At 43.9% G+C, this 12,419-nt stretch overlaps 1 protein-coding gene across 2 annotated transcripts in view; it reads left to right on the top strand.

Moving 5' to 3' along the window:
* The window catches only part of arhgef40 (Rho guanine nucleotide exchange factor (GEF) 40), a 39,204-nt gene extending 38,672 nt beyond the window's left edge, over positions 1–532 (top strand). For both annotated transcript variants that reach the window (XM_084551572.1, XM_084551571.1), the window contains 2 exons: positions 172–215; positions 438–532. In XM_084551572.1, coding sequence (XP_084407698.1) covers positions 172–198 — 27 coding nt within the window. In that variant the 3' untranslated portion in view covers positions 199–215; positions 438–532. The remainder of the gene's footprint in view (positions 1–171; positions 216–437) is intronic.
* The last annotated feature ends 11,887 nt before the right edge of the window (positions 533–12,419 follow it).

Below are 12,419 nucleotides of genomic sequence, written 5' to 3'. Positions count from 1 at the left end.
AGACAGACGGACACACGCAGCCCAAACAGATAGGGCAAACACGCAGACAGCGATATGCACATATTCAACAACAGAGGGAGGGTCGCCGCCCGCGCACATGCACGCGCGCGCTTTGGTGCAAGTGCACACTTAAGCACAGAATGTAAAATGTGACTGTTTCATCCCCCTCAGAGCCAGTCTCCCTCTACAGCAGTGTGACTGCCATCTCAATTAGAGTAAGTTTGCTCTCTTTATTGCTCGTCTCTTTCATGTTTTTAGTTCTCTCTCTTGTTGCTCTCTTTACATACATGTGACGCTGCACTCTTTACTGATTCCTTGCTTTTTTTTCCTAACAAAGGAATTCCCATGTAGTTCTGGGGATTTGTGTAAAGATGAACGAATTCTAATAATATTTTCTTTTGGTTTCTTCTTCTCTTTCTGTAACTTTTTAAAAGCAGAAACTGGACATGGGACTTTATGAAGCTTCAAACATCTCTATTTCACCTCCGGGTGAGCCGAACTGGACTTCGAGGGGCAAGGCGACAAAAGAGAGGCCCTCCAACTCTATTTGAACCTCTCCCACATGCTTGCTCTCCTTCCCCTTTCCCCCTGGTCCCTTTCACCTTCTTAAAATAAATAAAATGCCTTCGGATTAGGCGGAGCATGGCCAGAACTGCTTACACTCGTTTTAAAACCCCCCCAGCTCCGATATGACCCCCTCAAAGAAAAAGCCGCATCCAAAAAGGATCAAAAACTGCCCTGTTCTAAACCATGACAAGCACCAGCAGGGCTCTTTGCGCTCCGCCATTTTGGATCTGCCAGTCTCAGTTGCTGGCAGAGTCATTGACACCAAAGGCACTTCAGCCACACAGTGCGGCCATTGTCTGCCCCACGGCTCCCCACTAGGCCAAACCACTTGGTCTGAACCACTGACTGCCTGGCTGGCTGACTGTACGCATCACATGCTTCAGCATCTGATAATAAACAGGAAGTAATATGCAGGGCTTAAATCCACCGTAGGATTGCAGAATTAGAATGTATTATGTACTTTGTCATTTTCATAACGCTGAATGGAGTACTGTAGGCTTTTTTTTTTCTCCTTCTCTCCTCGCTGCCTGCGTAAAAATGCGTGGCATAGGCAAGGTGTGATTGCATCTATGTAAATTAGGGTGGTGTGAGCATGCACACACACACACACACACACACACACACAAACACAATGTCCCTCAAAACATGCAGTCACTCGTATTGTTATAAGACAGTGGAGCACTGTTCACATTCACATGCTCACACACTCACTGTGTCCGGTTTAGAGGCTGGTACAGTGGCTAAATGAACGACAGGCAAGGTTACATCTGAACACATACAGTAAGCATTGCCTTGATGAAGAACGGGAATGAATCACAAGTGACTGCTATCCATTCTGTTAACGTGTTTCTTTAAGCTAATGGTATTGTTTTTATTAACAGTGGCAATGATTTAACGGCAAATATGTATTTAGTCTTTTAGAAAGTGTAACTTATATCAACCTTGGTGCCTTAAAAATGTTTTTCAGTGTACTGACAATGAATTTCTGAATATTATGCTATATCTTTTAATAATAGATGCCATATTCTATATGCCAAAGGTATAATGGGTGTCTGTGCAATGATTATTTGTGTACAAAGAGATATTGTTACATTTAGTCTAAGACTTCCTGATTAGGAGCTCCATAAAATGGAAAAAGGTGCATCTGTTCATTGTGCTGCGTTGTGGTTTTACCGGTTTTGTTCCTGCGGCCAGAGGACATGGACTGCATCTGATTATTTTTTTTTTAAGAGTAATTTAATCACATCTCGACTCTTAGCTTGTTGCTTAAAGCAAGAGGTTTTCCTAGAATGTCCCCAAATTAATCTTTAGCTTTAGAGTTTGAAAGTTGTTTGACATCGGATTCTTAAACTTTAATTTAATAATGTCTGTACGGTAAATATGAAGTCAGAGAAAGCAGCTGCTTAGCTTAGCTTAGCTTAGCATTAAGACTGGAAAAGGGCCAAATACACCAAGAGCCGTTTATTTTGACTCATATAAAACTAGTCAGTTAACAGTTTAATCCAGTCAAACATTTCACAGTTTCTCTGTTAACATTGACATTATCTGCTGTTGGCTCAATCATGGCTGAGACGAGACATTTCATCACTGAGGCTATTGTTACCGTCTTTGCCCGTACAAAATTTGGGACTTTTCATGCCTGTACATTAAAACTACGGTCAGAGAGGTTAGCTTAGCTTAGCAGAAACACTGGAATCAAAGGAAACTAGCTTGTTTGCAAGAACAACAACAACCGTGTGTTCTTTTTACATTAACACTTTAGACACTAAACCAACAAATATTACATTGTTAATACAAATTGTTTAACTTTAGACTGAGCTGTTTGGCACTGCTTCCAGTTTTTGTGCTAAAGTAAGCTAGCTGCAGCTTATATTACCTTTGAATGGGGTTGTTTTACCGTGTTCACGAGAAAATTATGTATGTATGACGTGAATTATGTTATAATTTTGTCACATGGTTCTCTTCGTATTTTACAGCATGTCGAGGGAAATTTTTTTATCCTTTTTATTAACTTTTGCATTTGCTACATGGAATAACCTGGTCGTTAGCTTGCTAAAAGTGTTAGCCTCGATGGCTTCTAGGCGGCAACAGGTCCTTAGCAGCGGGCTTTGCATGGCTCGGACCCAAAGAATTTTTATTTTCACGACTTCCCATGCCGCAGCCACAAGCTCCTGACGTCCGTTTGATGATAGCATTAGTATTTACCATACAGATATGAGGAACAATGTTCTTATCTAAAAAGAATAAGCATATCCCTCAAAATGTCAACCTTTTCCTTTAGGATGGCATATCTCTAAACTACAGGAACAAGGGAAAAATAACTTTGAGGAGTTTGCCTGACTCACTAGTGGGTCCTTTAATAGAAATATTACACTGTTGAGCTCTATTCAGACTCGCACAACTTGAAATGAATTATAAGGAAACCAAAAAAGATGCAGAATATGTCATTTTACAACATGGTGCAGCCCCCCCAAAAAAGCTTTCAATGCCTCACACAAGGATGCAGTTCATACTTGATGACAGCAAGAATACAGTCGGTAAAACCAATCAACATGCACTCACCAGTTTGATTGGTCGGCATGCGTATCAGACGGTACCATGCTTAAGGTACAATATGAAAAGCGGCAGGTACCTGCGGGAAGGCCGGCTCGGCTCTGCAGCTACATTTGTCGCCGTTATCAGATTTGGCACGTTTTCGCATCTGCATCCAAATTCAAAAATTGCAAATGGCTATTGAGCCGTTTTCCGAATCGATATGTAATTTGTTGGCTCAGAGAAGTCTGTACACTCCATAGCCTTTAGCTGTTTGGTACATTGCGTTATATTGGGAGCAATGTAATGAACACCATCTTTCATTCTTACTGCGGTTATAGATTGTCATATGCAGAGTCTCTCACTTCTTGTACGCCGTTTCCAGGCAGTATTAGTGTATATAAACTTTTCTCTCGCTCTTTTTTTTTGTATGACACTCTGCCTGATGTTTACATTTTTTGGAAGCGATGTGGAATGTTGCATGTTATGCTTACTTGATAATTGTATTTTTTACTTATCTTGTGTTGAATTAAAACTGGATTCCAACGCTCACAGAGGGGATTATTGATGCCTGAACCTTGCAGCGGGTCTGACCTCTAAATGAGGCCTGCAACCTTGTAACCCCTAAACTTGCAGTAATGAGTGTGGGGTCTCTTCTCTGAAAGCCAGCTGAGCTGCTGCCTCGCACAAAAAAAAAAACCAAAAAAAAAAACCCAGACTGATTAGATAACTACAGTGCAGCGCCATATCAAATAGTTCCAGGGATCAAATTCTCTCAAAAGGAGGGAGGGCAGTTCGAGAGTGTGTGTCCATCTGTGCATGCGAGGGGACATAGAGAGAGGAATGAGAGATAAAGGGTGGGTGAAGAAGGGGGGAGGCAACAGGAAGGGGGCAGAACTGAGGCGAGAGAGAGAAAGGGAGCGACAGAGGAGAAGGACAGGAGACAGTAGGTGGGAATGATGGGAAATGAGCGAGGGCGAAGGGGCAGACAGACAGAGAGGCACAGTCAAGGGGAGAGCAGGAGCACGAGGGGGAGAGAGGAGAGAGAAAAAAATCGAGGAAGAATAGCAAGGGGGGCTTATAGAAAGAGGGAGACACAAAGTAGAGTTAGAACTTTTTTTTTTTTTTTTTTTTTTTCCCCTTTTCTAATGTAGAGAACCAAGAGAGGGCCGAGAGAGCCGCAGAATGGATGAAGGAGAGAGAGCGAGCGGGGTAAAAGGGGGGATGTTGACAAAGCAGCGAGACTGTGGCGAACAAAGAGAACGTGAAGAGAATGAGTCGGGGGAAACATCAAAGGGATTTTTCAGGCCCGGTTACCGGGACAACAGACATTTGCATGCGATTAGCTTTTTACATCATATTAAGAAGGGTTAGGGTGAGGGAGGGAGGGAGGGAGGAAGAAGGGAGGAGGAGAGGGGGGTGATGATGGAGAGAATGAGGGAGGGAGGCAGGGAACTATAGATCATACACACACACTGTATGAGATAGAGGGAGAGAGGGAGAGAGGGGGGAAAGAAGAGAGAAAGAGGGACGTTGGTCATCTCACGCGGATAAACTGACTTATAGGCAGCCAGCCAAGCGTTCCTTTTGTAAATGAGAGCGCATGTTGGGGGGAGATACAGTAATATGCCAGACATTTTGGCAAAAAGCGAGGTCAGAGCAGGCACTGTGTATTATTATTATTCTATTTTTTTTTAATTTGCTGTTATTATTATTAGTTCCTTTCCTCTATCCGGCGAATGCAAGTTTGACACTGACGGTTTAAACTGCACGCGGGCCGTTATACCCGCTTTACGGGCTCCCGCGTAGCTTATTGTGAAAATGATTCACAAAAATTCTCACATCTTCTTTTTTTCTTTTTCTTTCTCAACCCTAGAATCTCAAATCAAAAGCACACATCTTTATTTCTCAGATAACCAGACGGATTAAGTGTTTCTTTTGTTGTTTTTTTTTCCCCCCCCACTTTGCAAGTTAAGTGAAACATTTAAAAGCGCCGCTAGATAAGGAGAGAAACGTATGAAAATTATAACCAGGTTTTGTTTATTTTTTTCCTTTCAGGACAGTGGATTACACATCACTGGTCTTCTTACAAATTAATACTAAAAAAAAAAAAAAAAATGACATAGCCAATAAGTGATTTATCCCCAAATTCCAACAGAGCGGTCGCCCACATGCTAACCCCCGCGCCGTCTAGACACGGAATGTACACATGAGAACGCGCGGGGACGTTCGCGTCTGAGGTGGATTCACTTCCACACATGTTGTTGTTTGCACACATGCGCTGCATACATCACTCACACCTCGCGCAACCTTCCCCGCAATCATAAAAGCCATTAAACATGTTTCTATGGGCACACACCCTCCGGCATTTTACACATGTAACATTATCCCACCGTATCTCTCCTCCACCTCCCTCCCTCCCGTCGGTCCTTCCATCCCTCCCTTGCTCCTGTCTCTCCATCAAACCCCCCCCCCCCCCCCATCTCCATCACCATCACCATCACCATCCCTTTTCTCTCCCCCCTTCTCTATCCATCCATCTTCCTCCCTCCCTCTTAATCTCCACCTCTCCCTCCTTATATCTCTCCTCCCCCTTTTTTTTCCTTCCTTCCCTTTTCTCTCTCTCTCTCTCTCTGGCCTGCTCTGCTCTTTCCAAGCTTGTGTGTGTGTGTGTGTGTGTGTGTGATGCTTCAGTGCCCTCAGTATTGTGGCTGCATTGTGCCAGTAGGCGTCGCCGCGACAGCCGTTGTCACGGCAGCATTGTGATGGGGGGGTGAGGGGTGATAGGGGGGTGTGTGTGTATTACAGTATCAATACCCTGACACTGCGACAAAAAGGACAGCAGCCGTAGCCACATATCACTCCACCTCTGCACTCCTCCTCCGCCTCCCACTCCTCCAACACCTCCCTCCTTCCTTGTGACCCCCCTCCCTCCTCTCCGTCTCCCACCTCCACCCCCCGAATCAATTCCTCCTCCCCTCCTCCTTTCAATTGATTTCCCACCATATCTCACTGAATATGTACATATTGATCCCCTCCTCCTGCTCCTTCTCCTCCTCACCTCTGCCTCATCCCTCACTCTTTTCTTTCTCCCCGTCTCTTGTTTTTACTCCAAACATCTATCAGATTTCATCCCCTCCACCCTCGCCCCGTATCTCACTCCGTCTCTCTCCCCCCACTTTCGCTCCATCTCTCTCTCTCTCTCACACACACAGACTTTCCTCATCTTTCATTTCATCTCCCCCTATTCTTCCCCTCTCTCTCTGTGCCATCTCTTCTGCCCCCCCTCCACCCTTCACTCCTCTCCCTCCATCGCACCTCCCTCCTCGTCTCCCTCCCTCACGGCTGTTTTTTTTTTTTTTTTGTTTTGTTTTTTGTGTGTTTGTGTGTGTGTGTGTGTGTGTGTGTGCGCGCATCTCCGTCTCACTCACTCTCTGCATATTAATTGGTGCATTTCTGCTGCGGCGGAGAAAACAATCAAAGCGTCAGGGGCGGGTGATGATGCCATTGTGGCAGCCGCAAACACGTACACATATGTAGCAAAACGCATGCACACAAACACAAACAGGAAGACAGGAAGAGGGACGCGCGCACACACACACACACACACACACACACACGCGCGCGCGCGCGGCCTACAGACACACACACACACACACACAATACAGTTGTAGGGACATGAGCAGCCAGAGCATGCATACATACATACATGCACTTGTGTTCACACATATAACCTGCTGACGTGCAAAACGTGCACTCTCTGGTACACACACTGATTTACTGCGTGCACACACTGAGACAAGCATGCGCTGCACATATGCCACAGACTTAGTCAGTCACTCTCAGATACACAATGGCAGGCTTACAATGGCTGATCCAGGAGATATGTTCTGCGTCAGCAAAGACATTTGAATATCCCAGCCAACATTTACCTTCACGCAGCGTGCGAGCCACATCCCGTCTAAATGTTACAACCAAGGCCTGTGGCTGAGAAACAGTATAATTACCTGATTTCTACTATATGTCGTGGAGGAAAGCGAACACACGGAGGCAGAGGTCACAGCTAAATGCTGTTTACACTGAAGCCCCGTTGAAGGGGATCAAAGAAACGGGAAAGGATAAATAAAAGGCAAAGATTTGCGTTCTCATTGGTTCGCAGGCTGACTTTTTTGTTGGTGTGAATCATTTTGTATCCCCGTTTGATGGTGGATGAGGCGCGTGGGCTTCGCCACTCCACACGCTCCCTGGCCCACGTACTGCAGATCTGACTTTCTTGCTTTTTCTGTCGTTGCCGTTTGCCCTTAAACTGTACTGCACGCGCTTGGGCGAGCCACTTAATCAGAGCACTGAATACCAGCGCGAACTGCAGGAAGTCTGTGTCGAACTCAGCGTTTGAGACCTTAAAATGCCGATGCGGGGGGGGGGGGAGAGCGGACAAAGCTGAGGGCAGAGAACTATTGAAAATATTTGAGTAAAAAAAAGTGCTGGCATGTTAGAATGACTTATATTCCAGGGCGAAGATAATAGGATATAAACTTACAATTCAGGCAGTGTCCCAAATCAAAATTAATGGTGTCTGGGACATACATCTAACTGGATTCCTATTAAACCAGACACTGGGCTTGTTTAAAGATCCTGAAACCAGAGAGGAAAACATCTTCCCTCACTGTTGCACCCTTGTGTATAAGGTCCAACATGTATAGTTTTCACTCCTCCATATGTACTGAAATGTAAAAGGATAAGTTGATTTCTCTGAAGTGGGGTCGCATGAGTCGACATATCCCCAGTTTGGAGCACCACCCTCCACACAGTACACAACAAGAGGGTAGGCAGCATGTTGTATTTTAGTCAGCTAAAGCAGGCCCAACTAAAAAAAACAAAAAAAACAAAAAAACAATCAACATCAGTGCACGCTATATTTAGAATATTATCGTCTCTTTAACTTGAAGTCAGAGAGCCTTTTCCGAAGGGGGGACTGCAGCGCTCTACTCTGTGTTCTCCTCAAACCGCCAGACTCCACTGACAAAAACAATCATTTTAGCTGAAAGTCAACAAACGTCAGGCTGAACACTAATGTGTTTATAAGGGACAATTGTAAAGTAACGATCTCGTTGTATGGTCTCAACTAAAGCTGTGTTTTTACTGCGCATATGGCAACAAACATCTTGAATCTTGGATTTTAAATAAAGTCGGTACATGAGAGAAGGTATTAGACTTAGGCAGTAGAAAACCATTACTCCAAGTAAGGATGTACAAACTTCTTTAGCCACGGAACTCTACAAGGCAACAATATGTCGGAGTTCTGTGACTGTTGGCTTCTTTTGGATTTCTTCAGACTAGTAGTGTAAAACCCGGATCTTTTGAGGGATTCGGATCAGTCTGAGTCACTCACTGACATGAGCCGGGTTCTGCAAGTCACTTGAGTCACTTGAGTCACTTGACCCAAAATGGCCCGAATGCGAAAGAAAGTGTTTCCAGTACATTCACTCGAGACATAATAAAGCATATAAACACCTAATAAAGGATTATTACAGTTACCTGTTATTGCCATTTATCAGTTGTGATACATAGCCACTGAAAATCATATCAAGTATCTTACATAAGCCTAAACCTAAAGCTCAAAATTAAGCTGTGCAAAAAAAAAAAAAAAAAAAGAATGAGGACAGGGTCACTACTACGAAAGAATATTTTATTTTCTTATGGTCTAAAATGTATGTGGAGTGGATGCAGAGGCTAATTCACTTACAACGTTAGGTTTCGTTTCTCTGCCGACCGAGTGAATGGCTGTTGAGTCCCTGCTCTCGGTTAAGCAGGCACTCATGAGTAGCGGATCCGCAGCAGATTCATGAGTGACGGATCGGACTCATGAGTGGCGGATCCACAGCGGACTCATGAGTGGCGGATCGGACTCATGAGTAGCGAATCTGCTACAGATTCGCTACTCATCAATCCCTGCTGGCTGAGTGCAGGTGGCGCTGCTTGCTCGTTGTCAAGTATATACCAATCAAATGTGGTAGGACTCAACTGAGCCGGTTCAATAGACGTCTAGATTCATGATTCTTGAGTCTTCTTTGGTGGCCGATTCAATGAGCCGGATCCCGAATCTTTTTTCCACCGCTACTTCAGACAGTTAGCATTCATAGTATGTTTAAAGCCCCCATGAAACGGCTAATGGAGCTCTGTTCGTTCCACATATTTACATGCTTCCTGTAAAAAGAGAAGACAACGGAGGCCACCTGGTCTGCTCTGACTGGTCGTGCCGGCAGGGACGGGAAAATCTGAGAAACTATCTCATTGGATGTAAATTTAGAACACGCCCCCTTGTGCAAGATGAGTCTTTCCAGGAAATTGTGAACTTTTAAAAATATCTTTGAGAGAGTTTTTGAGAGAATGTTTTACGAGATACTGGAGAACATGTTAAGTATGGGCCCGGTGAAAGAAATACCACATAAAAACACAACTTTAAAGAGGAACTACTGTTTTTTACAACCTGGACCTTATTTCTGGCATAAAATATGATCGTTTACTCACCCATATAACTTTTGTGTAATTCGTATTCCTTCAGGAGATAATTAGATCATATATATATATATATATATACATATATATATATCATACGTATATATACTATATGTATATATACATATAGTGGAAATGGCTGGGGCACCGAAACGCAGCCTCTAAATAACGCATTATCTGCCGAAAAACTCGTTCATTTCACCAATATTTTGTTATGATGCGCTACTGCTATTCCCTGTTGAGTCCGGAGTCAGCTGTTATCATCATCCGGGGTCTGTAGATTGACCTACAGACCCCGGATGATGTCTTCTGACCTGGATGATGTCGTCTCTGAGCGCCACGCGCGCCTGCGGCGGTCGGCTTGTTTACCGAACCATAGCAGTAGCAAATTACAGGTAAACAAGCGGGTGATAATGCGTTATTTAGAGACTGCGTTTCGGTGCCCCAGCCACTCCCACTACGTGGATATACGTAGATCTAAATATCTCCCAAAGGAATACGAATTACACAAAAGTTATATGGGTGAGTAAATGACCATATTTTACGCCAGAAATAAGGTCCAGGTTACAAAAAACAGTATTTCCCCTTTAAGGGGACTTTAAGTAAACTTTCAGTCACCAGCATCAAACTCACTGTTCAAGTGATGCTAGAACACAACCTGAGTGTCAATAAACAGATCATTTGCCATGGTCTCGATAAACAAAAATCGAACAATGAAAAAACTGTAATACCTCTTTGTCTGTTGTTATTGCAATCCAAGTATCATTCGTCGCACCTCATCAGTTTTTGCTTCAGATAGTTATTGTTAATGTGGTTTCATTACCTCATAGTTGGGGTAATTATCCCCAAAAACCTCACTTGACACTGGTTAGTTGTGTTATTGTTTTGTGACGAGATGATTGACACCTTCGCTGATTTAATTCAATGTATTTTTCGCAAGCAAACCTTATTATAATCGTATAACGTTCTTATTCTGTAAGAGGAAAACATGCAATACATAACACATACAATTTGAGAGCTAATTAGAGACTCTGAGAGGCAGATCCGTGGCAGCAGGATATAGAACAACCAACTAGTGGTTGTATGCCTCTGCACATCTATGTCTGTCCAGACTCATATAAAAAAATGTAGTTAAGACTCTAAAGGCACTCAATAAAAAGTGTATCTTTTGGCAAAGTGCAAGTTTGTACTGCGTGATCCGAGGGAAAAAATTGCAGTGAAAAACATGCTGTCTCCACTTAGAGACTAATTTTACTGAGGGGAACTAATAGAGAGCTTTGTCACATGGTGCAAAGACGAGCTCAATGTCAGCGAAAACCAATGAGTGTGTGGCGGACTACCAGAGGGACAGGAGTCCCGAGTTATCGTCCAGGAGGAGGAGGACGTGAAAAAGACGGATTCACTTTTAATTCATTTACTCCGGCCTGAATATTTTTAGTTTTGACAGGATAGATTAGATTTATTCAAACTGATATACTTTCTAACTGCTGCTACTTTTGCTGCCAAACCCCTTGGAAAGCTCCCAGGGGACTCCTATTGCTCACCCAGCCTCACGTTGGGAACCCCGCATCCAAATGTTGACCTTTGACCCCTACGATTTAAATACTTTATCCTTAAGTTCAAGTCAAGCTGCAACTTCTGGGGCTGAAAAATAGCTGTGGACGAGGCAAAAACTCTACTAATGATCAAATGAGAGTCCCCATAGACCTGCATGTTAAAATATCCAACATGTATTAAAGAGTTAAAGTTATGGATAATTAAGGGCGTGGCCACTTTGAGTGACAGGTGGGTGCCTGCACAGGAGGGTGGCTGTCTGCCTAGGCATCACCTGCTCCCCTCGGCTCTCAACCTCTTTGTCTATTTTTGACTTAGTCAGGTGGAGTCAGGCATTGCCAAGATGGCAACAGCCGGAGACACCACACTGAGCTTCAAAACTGCTTCAGGAAATCTGTGGGTGACGTTAGGACGTTAGGTTTGTTCATGTTTTTATACAGTCAGTGGTTCAAGGGATGTTCCTTGAAATATAATGCTCATGGTAGATGAATTTATAACCCCAAAACACGATGCCGTGATTGATCAGAGGCAATAAAGTACACTTTGTGGGCCTAGGACAACAATCCACAGAAATGTAGCATAAAATGAAACCTTTCTAAATAGGTGAGTGCTCCCAAACTGCATTCTAACCAAAACAGGACTATCAGGATGATACAGACATTTATTTATGCAAATTGCGTTGAGGCTGGTACACGGATTAGGGATGTGCACCTGCTACAACTTAGCAACTGGCAACTGAAAGAAGTGGGTACACTACAAAAATGCGCATCATAAGATTCACTTTTCATTGTTCGCATTTACTAGACCTAAATACTCAGGTTAGGTTTGATTTATTTATTTATTTATTTCCAAACGGAGTGCTTTCCCGCTGCTGCCACTTTTGCTGGCGACCTTTTGGAAGCCTCCCAAGGGACTCTGATCGCTCACCCAGCCTCACGTTGGGAACCCCGCATCCAAATATGCGCACTTTGTTCCCCGTGCTTGCCATGTGCTTCCGGGGTGCCTCGCCACCACTATTTAGGCTGCCGTCTCCTCACCCCCATCGTCACTTTTATCACACTTCATCTGGTGCGAAAACTTTCTTCCCCTTCCTCCCCCCCCCCCCCCCCCCAACCTTCGAAAAAAAAAAAAAATGTCTCTAAACTGTCAGCTACCCGCCACCCCAGATGCCATATTTAGGATACAAATGTGAAGAGATGACAGCGTTGTAAAATGGTGCCCGTGCTGAGATTATAATTAACATTTCC

This window comes from Chelon labrosus (genome assembly GCF_963514085.1).
Source record: "Chelon labrosus genome assembly, chromosome: 1".
Lineage (NCBI taxonomy): Eukaryota > Metazoa > Chordata > Actinopteri > Mugiliformes > Mugilidae > Chelon > Chelon labrosus.
The sequence above is the reverse complement of the archived record's forward strand: the minus strand, read 5'-3'. Positions and strand labels throughout refer to the sequence as shown.